Source organism: Apiospora aurea (assembly GCF_038362705.1).
Source record: "Apiospora aurea strain CBS 24483 chromosome Unknown utg000005l_segment0_segment0, whole genome shotgun sequence".
NCBI classification, from domain to species: domain Eukaryota; kingdom Fungi; phylum Ascomycota; class Sordariomycetes; order Amphisphaeriales; family Apiosporaceae; genus Apiospora; species Apiospora aurea.
Window position 1 is genome coordinate 3,926,999 of NW_027117392.1, and position 19,604 is coordinate 3,946,602.

Here is a 19,604-nt window from a genome sequence, read left to right on the forward strand (position 1 = left end):
TCCTTTTCTTCTTCCCTTTTGCTCCCCTGGTCGTTATATATATATAGGATATGCTCCTATACAATGATGTCGAAAACCGCCGCTTGAATACAATTATGAATAATGGTGGATTTGCTTTTCCCTTGTGTTTGTGTCGTCTTGGGTGTTTTAAGAGGAAGAGGCAGAATAAACGATGAAACAAATGTAAACGCTTTAGGTCATTTGTTCTTCCCTTCTCTTCTGGTGGTAATAGCTAGCAGCAGCACTGAAAACGGTGGAAATCACCAAAGTCCTCTAGCTTCGTAGTCGTGGCTGCCACGTGATTATTATGTCTTTCGTTCTTCAGAAGTTGAAATAGTGAGACAATCTCAAGCCCATACATACTTTCACTCTCTCTCTCTCTCCAGGAAGTATCTGGCTGGGGACGCATGGGTGTGAGACGGGAGAAAAGCAACAAATGGCTGGAGTCGAGTCCAGTGTGTCCGGATGGCGAGCGAGCTAACCCCCGGTTTATTATTCTTAGGCCCAAGTCGGAGAAGGCGGCGCCCGACAAGAGACGCTGATTGGTTTGTGGGTGGTACTACACTGGGGAAGGTTCTGTTGGCTCAGCTGGCTCTTTGGAACCCTGCTCTTCTCTGTTCGCGACAAAGGGAAACTTGGTAAAGATATTATAGGTACACACTCTCTCTAGATAAAGAAGGGGAAGTAGCAGAACAACCAACTCCTGCGACGTGTTGTGTTGGATGGCTGAGATGATTCCGTTCAGACTCGTACGTAAGCTCTTGTTAGGTAAACCGTCTCGATACATGAGTCCCATAGTTCAACCCCCCCGCGGTTGATCCCAATGCGCCAAGCCCGTCCCAGTGACCTGGTCTTTTCCCGTCGCTGTCATTGGACCGCCCCTTCTGACGGGAATCATCCGCCATGGCTGCCCGTCATGGCTGCCAGACTTCGTTTGGCATGACTTCTTAGTCACAGAGGCACCTGGCAGCCCAAAAATGGTGACAGAGATTGGTAATACCAACCCCATCCTCTGCTTCATCCTCCTGAGCTGGCCCGCAGCAGTCTCGCCTAGATGCAATCTGCGACACGAACACGAGTCACTCACTGGCAGCTAGGATCCATGGATGGAGGTGCCCAGAATTTGTATCGTAGAGTGTCCGATATACATAAGTAGACTCCGGACATAAGTAGGTGGGTATCATTAGCGGAATCATCAGCTTATCCTATAGAATTATCGCCTCATCGTCTCCAGCCGCTCCGTCCTCCTCCTCCTCCGAGTCATCCCAGTCGAGTGCCTTCCTCTGCACCTCCGCCAGTCCACTCAGCTCGGTGACATACTCTTTATCATTGAGCGCCCGCTTTAAGAACTCCCAGCCGTCGCCGTCTCTGTAGGCTGAAAGAATGGGCTTGCTGCAAGCACTGCAGGACGGGTAAGAAACGCCGCGGACCTTGATCTGGGAAAAGTCGGCCAGGTATCCTCGGATTTGATGGGGCACAAGGCCAAGGGCATGGTTGGGCGGGTCGCGTTCGTACGTGGTCCCGGAAGCGTCCTTAGGCATAGGAGCAGGGGCGTGGGCACCAAGCGGGTGCTCAAGAACACTCGTGAATAACTCGACAAGGAGAGCAGACGCTGTGGCTGCCACTCCCGGCCTGGTTACTGTACACTGCTGGTCAAGCGTTAAATCTTTTGTGACTGGAATCAAATGTGAGTTAGCATATGACCGCGTATAATATCTTGAAATAAAACAACCCAATAAGGCGTAATAACTTACGTCGCCGGGAGCCACCACATCATTACAGAAGTAACAGCCTAGAGTATCAATACCACCATCTCTAGGCTCAGCCCCATGCCTCATGACTACATATGTATCAAATCCGAGCGCCGCATTCATGACCAGCTTGCCTGCGGCCTTAGCCATGACTGTGGGCAACCACCGCGACTCTCTGCTGTCCATGAGGAGGAATATGGCGTCGTGTTCCTCGATGAGGCTCCGAAGCTTCTCGAAATCGCCCCGTGTCTTTTCCGTTACGGGGTGACCCAGCATGGGTACTGACAGTACATGACCCTCGCTCTCGACCCCGGGATAAATCTCTTTCAGGGCCTCGGCTGCTCGCAGAGCCTTTGGCGCGCCTCCATTGAGGCAGTCTTGGAAGTTAAAGAGCGGCTGTCGTACAGGATTCGAATATGACACTGCGCCGTAGTCGATAAAGCTGATTTTCCGAACGCCCCACCCCTGTAGAAGCCTCGAGACGTAGCTACCCAGCGTACCAGCGCCAAGGAGGAGACATTTCGTCCCTCTGATGCGATCTAGATGCAGATCGGGAGCGATCCGCCATTTCATTAATTTCAGGTTCAGGTCGACGGACTGGTCGGCGATACGGGTTGGATCTATCGATTCAGCAAGACTGACCGATCGCCACCCGAGCTTCCCGGCATGGTTGCGTTCCCACCCGGTGACTTTCGGCATTTCTGTGAGCTCGGTAACCTCGGCAGCATCCATGGACAAGGGTAGAACAATGCTTCGCGCCTCATGTCGGCGCGACTGCATATCTCTATAGCAGAGGATTTGAACCTTGGAAAGGCGGAAGCGTTCGCGGATAAGCATCAACAAGTTCCGCAGTGGCCAGCCGGGGTTTTCCTCATAGGTAGAAGGGTCGACAAAAGCGACATACTGGTCTGCCTCCGGGATGCCCTTGAAGAAGCCCTTTTCGAATTCCCCAAGTGAGGCAACATCCCACTTGAAGCCAAGGTCGTCCTCTTGCAGGTCCAAAGTCGACCGCGCCTCTCCTCCCCGCACCTTCTTGGCGAGAAAGAAGCCGTACTCCCGGTCATCTGCACTATACCGCCATGTCCCAATACGCTCGACTAGCTGTGAGCTCTCATCCGGGGTCAACCGACCGATGCTGCCACTCCTCTTCCACTGCGGGGTAGCCTGTAGGGCTGGGAAGGCGAACCAATACGCCATTCGGTATTTCTTCAGGTCGGCGTAGGACAGGATGACGTAGGAAGAAAGAAGGGACGGGACAGAGTAGATGGTGCCGTCCTTGATGGCTTCCCAGATCTTGCAGATACGTTAGCGCACTGGACGAGGGGGCTGCCGCGGATACACGAGCACACAAACCTGTCTGCCAGCGTTCTGGATCATTTCGGCTCTGTCCGCATTCTTAAAAGCTTCCATCGTGTTCTTGTTCCGTATGATCCCCTCGGCTCGCACGGCGTTCAAGCCGACCGAGCGGCTCGTGAGCGCGTTTCCCAGAACCTGCATCTTGGCGCTGTCCTCTGGGGCGATGCCCGGCTGCGGCTCGTAGACCCCGAGGACCTGTCGCGCCGACTCGTCGAGCTTGTCATGTTCGAGCTTGGAGGAGAACAAGGCCGAGTAGAAGGGCAGCTCGATTTCGGAGGAGAAGGGGACGAACTTGAGGTCCGTCGCGGCAGGCGGTGTTGCCCCGCTCGGTCCAGCCATGGTGGTGAGAGGTGGCGACGGGGATGCGGTGGCGTTGGTGGTCTTGACCCTGCGAAATGCGAACGAGCGACAGCGACAACGAAACGGTCCTCGCGCAAGGAGACGCCAATCGCGGCGGTTCTATGGTAGGATCCTGTTGTGTCGGTCGTATGATTGGCAAGTATGGGAGGGAGAGTCTACCAAGACTCAAGTACCTTACCTAGGCCCGTGGAAAAGGAGGGGGCAATGCAGCAAGCGGGGGCGGTTCTGCGAGGGACAAATGTGATCTATTACAGTTGAAATCGGGAATGCGACCAAATGTGTAAGTAAGTAGGTAAGCTGGACTCCCTTGGAAAGTATGTCTTCGATGCAGCTCACAGCACTATATAGAGAAGAGTACAGTAAGTCGGTCAGTTTGGAATATGTGGATGGGAACAAAGAATGCCTAGTTTGAGCCTCGTGATTTCCTTTTTGCAAGGTAAGGTAAGGCAGTCGTAGTCATCTGCGGGTGACGAGCTGATGATGACTTACATGCTTCCCAGGCAGGCGACCACAGCCAAACACCACCAAGCGAACTGCCCTCCCCAGCTTCTGCTAGTAGAAGGCCCTGGTTGAGCGATGGGCGCGAGAGTGCTAGGATTGGTCCTCTCTCGGACTCGTACCCTTACCAGCCAGCAACCTTATTAGGTCCTTAGCCAGCTCTCTCTCCCCGCTGGAAAGGATGTCCACTGACCTGCATTGCCCGCCCTGGATAATGACGGCAACCACCCGCTTCACTCCCACACTACCTGCACGTGCCTGAGCTGACATGGATTAGGCGTCGCAAGTGTATGTATGCCCAGCAAGCCTGAAGATGGGTCGGTTAAAGTGCGGTAGTGCTATTGACGCCAGCTGCTGCCCGCTTGCCAGCACGCGGCGCGCCCGCCCGCCAATCCAATTTTTACCTAGGCCCGTTCGAAGATCAGTTAGTTGGGTTGATACATGCAAATCGCCAGCTGTCTTGCCCTGAATCAAAGTACCTGCCTATAAGCAAATAACCAGATAGCAGACCCCTTATGGGCGAATTCGAGGTACAGTAGGCAAACGCGTAGCCAGTATTGACCGAGTATAGTCTAGAAGATACTCATTTGTCCAATATGTTACTCGGTGTTTGTGGTTGTAAGTCTCATACATGACAGCCAACCCCTTTTCCTGGTTGCTTCTTTTGGGATACTCTTTTACTAATTCTACATACAGCAAAATGCGCTGGCAAGAGCACAGTGGCTCAATACCTGGTCGAGCACCACGGCTTCCAGAGGCTGCATCTCTCAGTCCCCCGGGTCTCGAATGGAACAGCCTCGGCCTCTGAACCTACCGAGGAATCAGTATCATCAGATTCCTTGCAGAACGATGGCTTCGCAACCCAGCTTGCGGTACGGGGCAAAGCCTCACCGCCTGCCCACTCGTTCACCTCCGCAACCGACCTCTTGGACTTCGTGACCAAGTATTGGCGGTCCCGCTGGGTGACGACGGACATCCACGACGAAGCCGTGCTGGACGTCCTCTCCCGCCGGCCCTTTTTCATCCTGGTCAGCATCGACGCGCCCATCGTGATAAGGTGGCGCCGGTACCAAGCCCGCAACAGCAACAGCTCCTCCGCATCGTCCTCCTCGCCGCCGACGGCCTCCTCGCTCGAGGAGTTCATCGCCGAGTCCGACGACCACCTCTACTCGGACGCCTCGGGCGTGCTGCCCCTGATCTCGCGCGCGACGGTGCGGCTGCTCAACACCTCGAGCTCGCTCGCGCATCTGTACGCCACCCTCGGCAAGCTCGACCTGACGAACCCGGAGCGGCTGCGGCCCTCGTGGGACAACTACTTCATGTCGCTCGCCTCGCTCGCGGCCCAGCGCTCCAACTGCATGAAGCGCGCCGTCGGCTGCGTCCTCGTCGGCCGCGAGCGCCGCGTCATCAGCACCGGCTACAACGGCACCCCGCGCGGCATCCGCAACTGCGGCGAGGGCGGCTGCGCCCGCTGCAACGCCGGCATGGGCTCCGGCGCCGCCCTCGCCACCTGCCTCTGCCTGCACGCCGAGGAGAACGCGCTGCTCGAGGCCGGCCGCGAGCGCATCCGCGACGGCAGCGTCCTCTACTGCAACACCTGCCCCTGCCTCACCTGCTCCATCAAGATCGTCCAGGTGGGCATCAGCGAGGTCGTCTACAGTCAGGGCTACAGCATGGACGGGGAGACCGCCGAGGTCTTCCGGAGCGCTGGTATCAAGCTCCGTCAGTTCTCGCCTGTAAGTTTCACACATGTCAGCCCCAGGGACGGGCATTCCATCCGTTCACGCAAATCGCTTTGCTGACTGCTTCTCAACAGCCTGCCAATGGGTTGATTCACCTAGAAAAGATGAATCTCTACTAGTGTAAACATTCATGATAGAATTGCAGGAGTTCATTCAGTTACAACTGCTGAGATGGAATGCCCCGTCCCACGTAAACCTCGCTGGCGAATAGAATTAGGGGGACTCCCTGTATTCTTTCGGAAACGAAACATGCCAAGAAGTGAAGATCCGGGGTGCATAAACAGTTTATATCTAGACAGTGATCCACTGGAGTGCTTCTCCATGCAAACAAACACGAACATCTGGTGGTTTAACTTGACTTTTATCATCATTAAAGAAATTAGAGTACAACGTAAATGTGCACCAATTGAGGCTATGCTACCCTCTTCCACCAAAATCTGCCATTTGGCATAATAAAATGGGCGCGTAGCTGCCAGTTGACCCGAACTTTGCTGAAGATCCAGTACGGTATGTAGTATCGTCTGTTTCGACCGCTGGCAGATTTGGTTGCTCGTGCCATGGTGTGGCTTTATTAGAAGACCAACACCTTGGTGTCCAGGGGGTGAATGCGCTCATCGAAGAACGCAGGTGGTATCGTAAGGTCTTCCCATCATCCATTCCTTTCCGTCATCAACATGCTCGTCCAGCCATCACCGCCTATCCCCAGCCGGTATTTATGCGGAGTTGTTGGAGGCGGCAACCTTCTTGGCCTTGCGGGAGGCAAGGCACTTGCTGATCCAGAGACCGATCAAGCCAACTGCGACGATGAAGACGATACAGAAGACGACGATGACACCGGCCTCTTGCTTCGCCCTAGATAAATAGCCATTAGCAATCATTCAAGATTCGGCCACGTCGTTTCCCAGAGACAGCACGGTTGAATGCTGGAGAAAGCAACCAAAGATGCTTTGCCGCGGATTTGAATGTCTCAAACTTACCAGTTCTCGCGCTTGGCGATGTGGCTCATGGCCTCGCGGGCGACAATGGTGTTGCTGATGGCAGGCATTTTGAGGTCTAAGAGAGACGAGTTTTAGCATGAAGAACGATGCAAGCAATGTAGGCCATGTTTTAGAGCAGGCTATCTGCCGATTGACGCCAGGGTTCTCGCCATTCCACAAGCCCGCGGTAGTAACCATCCACTTGGAAAAAGTCGCATGTGGCTAACACACAAGTGCCTTGGCTACCAGATCAACACGGCCGCGATGGCAGGTCCGTCGTAATCTTTCCCGGGCGTGTAAGGCCTCAATGGCCCCACCAGGCGGCTTATGAAAGAAGATGCGAAGGCAGGCCATTGCTGGTCGGCGAGCAGTTGCGGCGGAATGGAGATTTTGGCTTTGGGCGCATGCCTGTTGAATTGGCAGATAGAGGCCAGTGTGAAGAGAAAAATGCCGTATCGTACCGTCTGAGGTGGAGGAGCTGGGCTCTTCTGTTGTGTTGATGAGAATCAGAGCTTGGAGTTGCGGGCTGCGAACGACACACGCCTTGACAAAAATTGTCGAAGTATTGAGCGGACACACAACGATCGGGGAGATTTGTTCAAGGACGAGCGGTTGAAGAGAGAGAAAAGAAGAGGAAGAAGATGCAATGTAGCTAGCGGGGAGCAAAACAATATGTAAGGCCCGAGTCAGAGAGATCAACGAGGAAAAGCTTGGCTGACCTATTACGGGAAACGGCAAGCTCTGCCTCGCGCGCGCTCGCAGCTCTCAGGGTAGGTAAAGTAACTAAACCACTACAGGTAGCTAACAACAACAATACCAGGCCAGGCCTCTTCTCGCTCTTTTCGTCTTTTTCGCCTGCGCGAATTTCGGCAGCGTCCCACGCACCACTACGACGCATAGCAGAGGCCAGGGTGCTGCTAGATCGCTCGGGGGTGGATAACATGGACATGGATAGAGGTCGGGAAATGGAGTGACGGCGGGAATTATTGTCACCATAAGATGGTAACCCATTCCATAACAAGCCATAACATGGGCATATCACCACCACCGTGCGGCAAACCCAAGCTCTGCTGGCAGAGGGAACGACTGTGTGTGCTTGTGGGAGAAGGAAACGCCATAGCTCACCTGGTCTGGGCCCGAGCTTGCTGTCGATGATCGAGGGGATATCGTGATCTTATGACGAAGCTTCTTCCAAATCGCAGCACGGTCAATGGCTTCTATTACTTCTTCTTCTCCTTTGGGAATTCAGGAGAGCGACGGCTTTCTTTCTCGCGATGAATGTAGGCAATGAAAAGTCGCGCAGGACTGTGAACCCACTCTCCGAATCTGAAAGGGGACTAGCAGCACGGAGACGGCGGAGCTCCAGTTCTGTTTTGTCCAGCAGATGTGTTGATTGACAGGGCAAGAAGAACGATAAACTGCTGCTGCTGCTGCTGGCAAATGGCCCAGCCGTCCGAGAAAAAGATGCCCCACAGCTCCAGTGTCCACTAGCCTAGCACAGTGATGACGCTAGAACGAGCTAGGGTCGAGCATTAGCTTGCATGTTCGCCTTGCAAGCTTGCTCAGGTTGCTTGCTGTTGATGGATGGAATGTCGGCCTCTTAATATCGAAGGATTGCAGGCTCGCAGCTTTAAGTCTGCACTTTATCGGGGCGCCAGCTGCAGCGAAATGTTGCGCGGTAAGATGCAAGCTTCTCGGCTGCTGTCCCGTAGCTGCAAAGCCTCAGTACGTGTACAGAAGCCTGGCTCTCCGGAGGCCCTTGTTGGCCCTGTTTACCGCGGGATGCCCCAAGACGCAGCCTGGCAACCGAGCTAGTAGCTTCCCCGATACAGCGTTAAACACCCATCCACTACCTTACTCAAGCATTGATTGTCGAAGGACGAGAAGACCCCTGCCCAATATCAGGGTACCTGCTTCTGCTCGCATTGCCCGCCTACTGACCAAGTACACACCACTTTCTCCCCTTGCCGTGCATGTATCGTGCACTCCTACTAAGTACTCCAAGAAAGAGCCGGGGGAAAAAAAGTCTTCCCCATCTAGGGTAGGATCTCCGGACGGTAAGGATTCGGTGTGTTGGGGGAGAAGATTGCTACAGCAATACTGTGTGTGCGCTCTGGTACTGTTGCAAGCATCCTCCTACCTACTACCCTATGGGAAGAGCCGGATTCGTCTCGCAAGTCAATTGCTGACTTGCAGTCGACTCGGAACCGGCAAATAGATAAAAGCTTGAAGAGATATTGCCTCACCAGGACGCCAACGCTGTGATGCAGCTTCATCGAGCACTAATGAACCGCTGTCGAGCCGTCTCTTTGCAAGCTCGGCCAAGGTAATAGAAAGGCCAAGGGAAAGGGGATAGCCGCTTATTACTCAATCTCGAACGAGGGATCGGTCAAGAAGGGCAATGCTCGGCATTGTTCTTATTAGTCACCTGATTCTGCAAAGGATTAAGAGGCATTTCGTTCGAGCTCAGTTGCGCCCAAGGGGATACTTGCACTCACAAGCGCGAGCCCAAAGCGGCCTGGTAACATTTAGTAAAAGCCTCAACGTCACCGCTCCAGGGTGGAACGCACAAGGCAGACTACGGTGTAAGCCAATGGGCGCCTCCCCAATTCAGTTGGCTGGGACCCCAGACTTGGCGATTTGGGAGTCACGCTTGCTCCCGACCTTCCGTCGCGAGCAGAGGGCAGGCTCGGTACTGCCGAATTATGACCACATGCCACACCAGTCAGCGGATGCTACAGTATGTACAGTACGTGTCAAGAAATGTTAGCCCCCCCCCACTGTTTCCCGAAAGGCAATAGAATACCATGCCTATTACCGTATATTCTAGGCCAGTTTGATCAAAAGTTAACCTTTGTAGGCATAGATTTTCTCATTATACTTTGACTTTTCGGTAAACAGTGGAGGGGGGCTAACATTTCTTGACACGTACTGTATGTATGTACGGTAAGGTCTGCATGGCATGTGCAATGATGAGGGCAGATGGACGTCAGTGGGATTGGCGACCGCCATCTACCTAATATCTCTATCCCGCATTACTTGCATTCTTGCAAGCAGCAGCAGCAGCAGCCGCAGCAGCACCGTTGCATACTTCCCCGACAAAAGACTTTCCGACTTACCGCAATCCTATCTTTATTTGTTTTTATGGATCGCCAGGAAGAAGCGGTCCATCCGTCTGAATGTGGGGAGCCATTCTATCGTGTTTCCACACTTACTCGGGAGCCTAGGAAGCGCTTGCGAAAGATGCCGCTTGACAGCAATGAAATGGACCGCGTCTCTGAGATGTATATTTGATATTGCACCCGAAGACAAACGCAGCAATGTATTTCGCATGTTCTTCTTCTGTCTATCATAGGTATTCCTCCCCTTGACTGCCCAAGCATCGCATGTGGTCGGATCATAGCTTGGCCTCCTCCTGGACTGTGCCGATCTTGAATCGCGGGCCGTACTTGTCCATCACGCTCTTTCCATGGTACTTCCAGAACTGTTTGGTTGAGTCTTTGCCGGCCATGCGCTTGAGGATCTTGGAACCTCCCGGGTGCTCGTCAATAAACTCTGTCAAGGGCGGACACCGCATGTCAGTCACCGACCGCTCGAGATCAACAAACATTGAACGTCGTCATGTAGCTAAGGGGTATTGTTGTTATTGCCATGGGGAGCGGGAGCGGCGCAACGTATGTAGACCGGCTGCCACTGTCACGGGTTTGGTTCGGCGCATTGCACACTCACTTGTTACGTCGTAGACGCCGTCATCGACGATGATCCAAATCCCTTGCTCGTCGGTCTTGTGCGCCGCGACATCTTTCTTCGTGAACGTTTGGGACATATTGGCTGCTGGTTTTAAGAGTGAATGGAAATGCGCCCGCGGCTTGATTGGCTGGTCAAATGAATTCAGACTTCGGTCTGGAGGAGGTTTTGGATTCTGCTCTAGTCGCAACAGTGGTGCCTGTCAAGGGATTTCCTCCTTTTGACCCGTAAAAGATGGATATGGTATCTTCTGTGTGTAAGTAGGTTGGTAGTTGAGGAATCAAGTCCAAAGATCGTTTGAGCGACGACCCCCGGACATGGACGTTTGGAATCACGTTCAATGCGATAGGACAGGCTGGAACCACTCTGGCCGAAATGAACCTCGGCACAGTAGACCGCCTGCGGGCGTTGGACAAACCGGGGTCGGGGGTCATGACTCCTAGCAACTGACTGGCCTGGTTGCCTGGCTGGGCTGGGCTGGGCTGGGCTGCTGCGACATGCGTCACTTTGGCCGCCCCGCCATTGGAAGGTTGCCGAGTTGCGACAGTGGCTGCTCACCCCAAACACTGGATCTAGGTCTGTTCGTAGGGGACTATCAGTATACCAATGTCATATGCAGGTACTAACTACAGGTAACCAATCGCTATAGGCTCGCACCATCACAGGGTTCCTTCTTAGGGCAAAGTAGGCAATAACATTCAGACTACAGCAATAAGCATGGCCGTTGTCGCGGGTAGTATCTAATTTAACAAGCTTTCTCGTGCATCGGGAATCTCTCGGCTGCTCGGTTTCCACGGATATTAAATGAAATCATGCATTGGTCTACTTGCGATCTGACAACTAACAGCCTGGGATGATGGTCTGAGCTGCGTATATTCAATGTCGAACGAATATGGACGGATGCTTTCGCCATCGCGCCACGTCTAATCAATATGTACGTTTACAAAGGAATTGGTTGTTGCCTACTACTATACCGGTATTATGAGGCCCTGCGCCAGAGCCCTTCTGAATCTGTCGGCGAAAGCGGCCGTGCCGGAGCAATCGCTTTCCGCCCGCTTGTCCATTGCCTCAGGTAGCCATTTTTTGATCTTCTCGATTCGGTTATGATTCTGCGTGGTCCCCAAGTTCGTTAGCAGTAGATTCTGAGAGGGGGAGAGACAAAAAAAAGGCAACTTACAGAAGGATGTGTGCTCATCCATTCCGGTGGCGCCTCTTGTTGCTGCTCCATGTGCTCCATCCTCTGCCAGAAGCCGAGAGCTTGCTCGGGATCGTAGCAGGCCTCCGCCATCATCAGTAGTCCTATGTAGTCAGCCTCGGTCTCCTGCTTGCGACCCATGGGCCGCGAGAAGAGCAAATCCAAGACTGTGCCGCCGAACAGCTGCGTGCCGAGGATAGCGCCGCCCCATAAAGCTGTCAGCATGACGAAGCTACCCAGCAGTATGTTGATGCCGATCTGCCCCGACATGCGTTCGCCGATGTGCTGCGCGAGGTTGTGAGCGATCTCGTGCCCGAGCACGGCAGCCAGACCATCCTCGTTCCGCGCGATGGGTATGATGCCGCTGAAGACAAAGACCTTTCCGCCCGGCAGGACGAAGGCATTTGCTTGTCCTAGAAGAGTAATGTCTTAGCATACAGGCTGTTCGGCTATCCCAAGGGACGGTTCTGTTTCGATCTTACGTGGATCGTCAATCACTCGGACCTCCCAGTCCGAATCCTCCATGCCGCTGACGGGAATGAGCCGCTTCATGACCCTCTTCACCATCCGGGTCCGCGGGTCCCAGTCGCTCAGGAACCGGCCGCCTTGCCGCTCGACCTCCCACTCGATCCGCTTGACCTGCTGCTCGCTGACGGCCTCGACGGACTCCTCGGTGAAGCAGTTGAAGCGCTTCCGCCCGCTGACGGGGACTGTCTGCAGGTTGTAGAAGTAGAACCCGACCGCGCCGAGGAAGGCCAGGGCGGCGACCGTGTGCGTGCTCGGCGAGCGGATGAAGCCGCGGAGCCCGCCCTCGGTGAACAGCGGCTTCGCATGGCGCAGGCGCTCGTGGGGGTCATGGGGGTTGTTGTTATTGTAGTTGTTGTAGTTTTGATATGGTCGACTCCGCGTTTGCGAGAAGAGCCGTCGCGGGGCCGCGTGCGCGCTCTGCCGTTGCGCTACAACGACGGGGAATCTCGATGGCGCAGCGATGGCGTTTTGTCGGATACGCGCAGATAGCTGCTGGGCGCGAGCCGGGAAGAAGAGGGCCGTATTCGGCGAGCGAGGCAGTCGACTGCAGGCTCTATTGAGCGCGGTGAGGGCCGCTACCATTCTGTCCGGTCCTGTCGATGTTGCACGCGCGCTCGTTTCGGTCTCGTCGTCTCTAGGGATCTACTGGTAACCCGGGCCTGCTGCAAACGCGCTATAGCTGAGTTTCTCTGTAAACAACGTCACCATCACTCGCAGATCCCTTAGTGCCGCATCCTCCCATCGTCAAGAGGGGTTCGGGTTCAGAATGTGTTTAGCGACTGGGCAGTTTGACTTCCCATCAGTTTTCATGGCGTAGAGAATGACGTACCAACAAAGAGAGCTGAAGTCAGAGCTACACAGCCCCACCATGATGAGTAACAGATAGTAACTTGATATGTCGCTCATCTGTGTATTTACTCATATAACTTCCACGTATATATGTTTTTTTTTCCTTTTTTTCCGCAAATGAGTGATCACGAGACCACATTGTGAATCGTCAATACCTAGAGCGACCCTCGGTACAGAATGTACCCTATTACTCGATGTATAAAGATTTCGTGGAGCCACACGAAAGGAGCATGTAGATCAGGGTCCAATTGACGACTCACCAACCTGTCTACCACAAACCCCCTTAGAACTTCAGCCACGTTGACTGGCCTCGCAAATAGCAAGGCCAAGGGTAGTGCCTTCAGCCTTATACTCATCTCTTGGTAGAGGATTAATATCGTTGGAGCCTTATGTAGTGCCCGATGATTGTACCAAAAGGCCATGCTACGTTACTCTTGGGCTGTTCAAATAGGGCATGTTTGCATACACGGTGCATGATTCACAACTTGAACATTTCCAGCGATCTATGCCCTCAGAAGCAAGGTTTCTGTTGTGTCAGGTAGTACTGTATATATTAAATACCACTGCTTCGAATACCGCTTCAGCCCGTTGGAGATATGTCGTCTCGCCAAGCCTCGCCTTGGATTCATGCAGCAAATGGCAACCCATCTCTGTCTTGTGACAAGCTAGTGGGTTGCACGACGTTGATCGACCGGCAGTCGTTGTGTGCACGTGGTTCCTGCTGCGTCGAGGCATGACCACCATAATCAATGCGGATGAGGTTATACACAGCAGCAGTCGGGCGACGGCTGGAAAGACATGGGCAATAGCTTTGACAACGCAGAGCCCAGATTTCCGAAGATAAGCGTGGGAGATAGACAAGCCTGACTAGAAATCGATCTTTTCCTTGAAGAGGCATATCCTACCTCTGCTTGACACGGCATCTGCAGCAGTAGCCGGAGCGGATCGTTGGCGGCGTCCTGTAGTCCTGCGCGGTAACTGCAGCCATAGAAATGAGCCCAAGGGTCCATGCTGCTTCTCTATTGGTTTACAGAAAAGATAAGAATATAATCAGTCCTCTGGGCGTGAACGTGGCATGCTCTTCCATAGGCTATTCAAGCATCGCACTTCACTGTGAGGCAGACGGGCCTGCCTTCCTGTCACCCTGATTCTCGGCTCGGGCAAAAGAGGCAGTGTCTCCAATAATATACCAATGCACGTTGTGAAGCACACCATCTCAATATGAGCTGGAAGCCCCCAAGCCTAGGAACACAGAGGGTGCAGAGACTGTTTGATAGGCCTATATCCCCTACAGAGTAGCCTGTCTTCCTGGTGTTAGCAAGATTCAACGACAAGAGATGCAAAACTACTCGAAACGGGGAACTGATATGCATGTGATCTGCCAAGTAAGTCCATTGGCTTGCTTTGGAACCAGGCAGTGAAACGTCTTACACTCCTCTTAGAGGGTAAATTTGGTAGTATCTTGCGAGCCGCTTACTCTCGGTGCCGGCCTCAGCTCCAGCAAAACATCGTATTTTTTTCATGCTGATGCAGAAGTGAAAAACCCAAAGGGGGTACCGGCGGTCATATCTTGACTTGACAGTAGCAATCTTGAAGGCTTTCATCGGGTGCTGTTTGTTATTCATAGGGCCGCTCCGAGCCCTCTTCGCTTGAGCTGATATCAACTGGATGAAACCCAGGCTGTCATTGATAAGGCTCTGTAGTGATACTTCGGTTCCCAGAACCTGGAGACGGCATGTGACGCTTCAGCCCCCAAACCAGGCGTACCATCGAGCATGTAATTGCAGCTCAGGTTGTATAATTACGGCCCGATTTTGCTTGATAGTACTAGGGTCTTTGTCATACAACCTGATTCCCTAAAATGGAGGTTGAAAGTTGATATGAACATTCCTCGTATTGACCCGAGTGCAGATGCCACGGTCTCGAGCCTTGCATCGAGTTCAGCTTCAATGTTGCATTCGTGCTATACCCAAAGTACTCGTAATGAGGTGGCACAGGCGACATCCATAGCCGAGGAGTATATCGAGAGGGGGTTGGCAGATTTGTTCCCGCAGCCTCACCAAAGCAATGAATGGGTCGTGAGAGCAATGAATGGGTCGTGAGGCTGAGCCTCGTCTCCTGTCAGGCACGATATGCTGGCAGACTAAACACCAACGATTACGACAGCCTTGTGACCTGTAGCTTGTTACGCTTACCTGCTGTGGGTGTTACTCTGGACGATAATCAAATATGCCATTGGTCTATAAAGCAGCGTTCTATGGAAAACCATTGGCTCTTTCCCAGGAAAGGCTGGGCAAATGAAGTGGCCAGGGCTGGAGTGGAGGGTCAAGGCTCGAAATGCAACCAAAACCATACATGCATGCGGCTCAAGTGAGATTGAGCCGCGTACATCATGTTATATCAAGACTCTGAAGAGGAACGACGACCTATCAACCCGGAGGCAAGCTTTGGATAGGGGGTGGGGCGTTGTCCGGATGGGACAAGAAATACCAGTTTTGCGAGAAGATATCGGAGTGACAAAATGAGACTCCACATGTACCCAAGAAACCACATGCAAGTCGAATAGATTGATATAGTGTGAGCAAAGATCTATTTGCTATCTATGCCAAGAAGGTACGAAGGGGCTTGATACTAAGTACATCAATGGTAGGGTCAGCTTGAGGCAAGGGGGCAGAAACAGCCAACGGAATGGGGGGGGAAGGCATGACCCCCGAATTTTGAGGCTCTGCTCCTTCCCTGGGCAGCTGGGGGGTGGGTGTAAGTCAAGACATGTACCCATGTACCCTGATATACTTTCCAGCCGTCTGCTTGCAGCGAGTGATGATTGATGGCGTCGTTCACCAGCCCAACCTTGCCTTGCTGCATTTAACAAGATTCACACCACGATTCCCGAGGAACCTGGTTTAATTTCTTGGTGCGGCTCTGCGGCCCATCTTGCTGCTTTCAATGTTGATGGGTTTGCCCCCTTCCCTTCCCAATCAAACCCGCACGCCTTCATTTCGGTTAGGTGCTGAGTTGCACGATACCATTTAGTCATACCAACAGTCAGGCCACTTGCACTTTGACAAGTCTAAGACAGGGGAGACCTGACTTCATGGGATTCGGGCATCGAACACATGTCGGCAAACAAGGCTGTAGGAGGGGCCGTATACCCATCAGAAAACAAATATGAAAAGACGCAATGTGGATTTGCGTTTAATCAATGGAGCCTCATCGGGACAATCCGCCGACCTGGCCTTCTGGTCAGGAGGGGAGCCTTCCACAGCCTGTTCCAGACAAATACGATCCTATAGGTATAATAAGGCAGTCGGGGAATCCCCCCAGGCAATCCTATCAGGCCACCCTTACTACTTTGGTCGTTGGCCACTCCAGCTTGATTGGACCAGGATCAGCTTAGCTATACGGATCCTCGCTATGAACTCAGGCCAGTTATCATTGGCTTCGGTGCGCGGGTTTGGTCTCTTCCAGCACGATGAAGCGGCTTGCCACTTCAGGTGCGGACGCAAGTTCGTCGAGAAGTAGTGCCTTGATGGTCTGGCCACCTTCTTCGGGGCTGAAAAAGCTGCCCTACGAGCTGATGGCGAACATCGCCATGAGCCTCACCATTGAAGAGGTTTTTGACTTGTCCCTCTGCTGTCGGCATTTCCAGTACCTCATCACGGACAACAGCTTCTGTAAAGTCATTATTTGTGTAAGCTCATTCGGTCGGAACAATCGGGTGCAGCTTACTGATCTTATCTAGGAAAAAGCACCTTGCTCTTTGGAGGCGCAGCAAGCAGTGCGTGACGGCCGCTACGCAAGAGCGCTGAGACGATTGGTCAAAAGGCGACGGGCGATAGCAGAAGCTCGCCCCCTATATCGTGGCTATGGTCGGGCTTGCCGACTCATATCTGTACTCAAGCGGCAAGTTGTGTTACGTCTACGAGGATAAGGCACAGAGATGGCTCAGAATTTTGGATCTACACAACCCGTCCGGCCGAGAAACTGTAGTCGACATCCCCAGACTGACAACCGAAGCTGTCCCACAGTCCAAAAATTGCCACGAATACACATTTCACGTCATCCATAGTGCCGAAGGAATCACAAGCTGTCTCTTCTCCTTTGCCCTCCCGGATCCGGAAAACTGGCTTCTGATTCTCAACACAGAAACACAAGAGCTAGTCGGCGCAATTCTTCTCGAGTCTACAGTAAGATTGTTTGTCCGAAACAGCAAATCTTATCTTTACTATGGTACCCATTCCGAGTATGGACCTGATGGTTTTCGAAAATGGGTCCTTCGTTTCTTCGACCTTACCGAGGGCCACCTGTCGAGAAGAAAAATTCATCTATCCAATGTTGTCGGTTACGAGATCGACTCCACAGTCTGTTTTGAGATTATCGACGGGTATCTATATGGGCTGTCGAACCAAACAGCCTTTGAAGTAGAGGAAATTGACTGGACATCTTACTACTACTGCTTTCGTTTTCGGCTCGACGAACCGGACCCTGAAAAAACACAGATTATGAAGCAACGGGATAGCTGGCGAAGGCAACATGACGAGGGCCCTATAGACGATCGATGGGGCTTTATGAAGCTCGAGAAGGACGAAACAACAGGACAAGTAAGAATCGTAGAATCCCGCAAGGAATGGCTGACCGGTCAGTTTGGAAACCGACGAAGTTATTACACAGCCAACGTGGTTTTTCGAGACGAATGCGAAGGGTCAGCCGACGAGGAAGTAGAAAACAACATCGAAAACAATCTTCCCGACGACCCCTTGACAAGGCTGCTCGAGTCGAGCAGCAATCCGAACTACATGCGCCCGACTCTACGCCCGCCACGCGGTGTCCACGTCGGGGATGAAGGTACAATATTCGGCCTGAGTAAAACTCACCTCCGTTCTTACTTCTATTCTTGTGGAACATTCCTTGATCTGGTGGACGACCCTTCGCCATCAGCGGCATGCACGCAGCGACTACGTATACGGGCTGGCAAAAAGATGGCAATGAAATGTCTAGAGCTTCCGGCAGTGCCGACAAGTTCGAGTGCCCAGGAGGCTAGGGAAAATGGAGAGGAAGAGAAGGTGTACAACCGTGTCATCATGTGGCCAGAAGAGCCTGAGAACCCCTGTTCTGATCCGGCCTTGGAGCGGATATCTCGCATTATGAACCCCAAGGATCACCAAGGGAATATCGAGGCGGTCAATGACGAGCGATCGATTATCTACGCCACTGGGGGCACGGGCACCTCCCTCAAGGTCCTTGTTTGGATGTCATTCGACCCGGCAGCGAAGCTACCGAGTACGTGGAGCGGGGACCTCTCTCTGGTGGCTTTATCCGAAGCACACGCGAATTCAGGGGGCAGTGCACATGAATGTGCAGGAAGGCGGGAGGCAGCATACGGCCAAGCTCTATTCGCTTCTGGATACCATGGGAAAGCTCTACGTAGCCAGGATTACAGTGGGACATGCGGGAGTAGCAGTCGAAATTCATCAGGGGCCGTCGACATGTACTCCTTACGTGCCGGAGCCCCGAGTGAAGCTGTACTGCCTGATACGTTTATCTACACTGAGGGGCCCAGCGTCTGGGCCAGGATTGAAGGAGCCATGTACCCGCACCTCATCGGGCAGTATGTTGTTTAAGCCGATTCGTGTGGTGCTAGGATTGGAGTATCATGATGAGGCGGAATATAAAGAAGAAAATTCGGGTGTCTGGGACAGCCACGTCTTTGGGGGGCCATGCAAGTGGCCACTAGAATGATTATACGGACAAAGTACTCGTCCAAAGTACACGTCTCGGCAAAGCCAGACTCGAAAGTGAGAAGCGCTGTTTCCTCCGACGCAATGTCCATGCATCAATTTGACTGCAACAGGTCACGATACTGTCACCTATCTGGCTCCAGCCCCGAATATCATCGACAACATCTCCACAGAAGGCTCCATGCCTCCGGCTGATGTCGCGAGGTTGGGTGGTAGCTTATATTCGGTGGCGAGGGACGGATGGTCGCGATGATCCACCAGTGCATACTCATCCTGGTCATAGTCGCCCGGTTTGTGTGAGGGCTTGCAGCAATGACAGATCATTGGACTTGGCGGCCAAGTTGCTGTCTACCGGTAACATCTCCCTGCATCATTATCCCATTCGTATTAGTGCTGCTACCCCATTGTTCGGGGGCCAAAGCTCGGGCTGTGTGGAGACCTGGCTACTGTGGTCGACTTATCGAAGTCGATGTTGTTCGTGAGGCAGTCGCCAAGCTATAGCGAGGCCCCTGAGAAACCAGACGTAACGGTCATGTGTGATAACAGACTAGCCAAACAGCAAGATTCCGGAAAGAGTACGAGTTCGAGTTTGCCAGAGGAAATCGTCAAGCTTGATGTGGCTCGAAGTAAATTGAGAATGGGTCGTGACACAGCTTGGCCCAGGACGGAACGGTGAGGCTATGTCTATACCCTCACCCCATTGCCGGTTATTTCCAAATGAAAAAAAAAAAAAAAAAAAAAAAAGAATGCAACAATGTACTATTACCGAGGCGCCAGGTCTTGAACTGCCTACTGTACCGGGGCGAGTATGCCCAGGAGAAACTAGGGCTGAGAAGAAACGACTGATGCATGGCATGCGTACG

The 19,604-nt window shown here is 53.0% G+C and overlaps 7 protein-coding genes across 7 annotated transcripts; 2 read left to right on the plus strand and 5 right to left on the minus strand.

Annotated features, from left to right (window-relative positions):
• Positions 1–1,205: 1,205 nt before the first annotated feature.
• On the minus strand, positions 1,206–3,446 carry PG986_007771 (uncharacterized protein; the record flags this gene model as incomplete). The annotated part of the gene is made up of 3 exons (XM_066843993.1): positions 1,206–1,649; positions 1,755–3,044; positions 3,105–3,446. 3 exons carry the CDS (start codon positions 3,444–3,446, stop codon positions 1,206–1,208), a joined length of 2,076 nt encoding a protein of 691 aa, XP_066700105.1.
• Positions 3,447–4,561: 1,115 nt separating this feature from the next.
• On the plus strand, positions 4,562–5,826 carry PG986_007772 (uncharacterized protein; the record flags this gene model as incomplete). Its single annotated transcript, XM_066843994.1, has 3 exons — positions 4,562–4,583; positions 4,662–5,701; positions 5,782–5,826. The coding sequence occupies 3 exons, from the start codon at positions 4,562–4,564 to the stop codon at positions 5,824–5,826; spliced, it is 1,107 nt and encodes a 368-aa protein (XP_066700106.1).
• A 594-nt stretch (positions 5,827–6,420) lies between these two features.
• On the minus strand, positions 6,421–6,752 carry PG986_007773 (uncharacterized protein; the record flags this gene model as incomplete). The annotated part of the gene is made up of 2 exons (XM_066843995.1): positions 6,421–6,559; positions 6,685–6,752. 2 exons carry the CDS (start codon positions 6,750–6,752, stop codon positions 6,421–6,423), a joined length of 207 nt encoding a protein of 68 aa, XP_066700107.1.
• Positions 6,753–7,009: 257 nt separating this feature from the next.
• PG986_007774 (uncharacterized protein) lies at positions 7,010–7,633 on the minus strand (the record flags this gene model as incomplete). The annotated part of the gene is made up of 3 exons (XM_066843996.1): positions 7,010–7,092; positions 7,146–7,227; positions 7,502–7,633. The coding sequence occupies 3 exons, from the start codon at positions 7,631–7,633 to the stop codon at positions 7,010–7,012; spliced, it is 297 nt and encodes a 98-aa protein (XP_066700108.1).
• Positions 7,634–10,081: 2,448 nt separating this feature from the next.
• PG986_007775 (cytochrome b5) lies at positions 10,082–10,510 on the minus strand (the record flags this gene model as incomplete). Its single annotated transcript, XM_066843997.1, has 2 exons — positions 10,082–10,239; positions 10,414–10,510. 2 exons carry the CDS (start codon positions 10,508–10,510, stop codon positions 10,082–10,084), a joined length of 255 nt encoding a protein of 84 aa, XP_066700109.1.
• Positions 10,511–11,399: 889 nt separating this feature from the next.
• Positions 11,400–12,736, minus strand: PG986_007776 (mitochondrial metalloendopeptidase OMA1; the record flags this gene model as incomplete). Its single annotated transcript, XM_066843998.1, has 3 exons — positions 11,400–11,540; positions 11,609–12,039; positions 12,109–12,736. 3 exons carry the CDS (start codon positions 12,734–12,736, stop codon positions 11,400–11,402), a joined length of 1,200 nt encoding a protein of 399 aa, XP_066700110.1.
• Positions 12,737–16,475: 3,739 nt separating this feature from the next.
• PG986_007777 (F-box protein) lies at positions 16,476–18,624 on the plus strand (the record flags this gene model as incomplete). Its single annotated transcript, XM_066843999.1, has 4 exons — positions 16,476–16,694; positions 16,746–16,781; positions 16,846–18,283; positions 18,365–18,624. The coding sequence occupies 4 exons, from the start codon at positions 16,476–16,478 to the stop codon at positions 18,622–18,624; spliced, it is 1,953 nt and encodes a 650-aa protein (XP_066700111.1).
• Between the last annotated feature and the right edge of the window lie 980 nt (positions 18,625–19,604).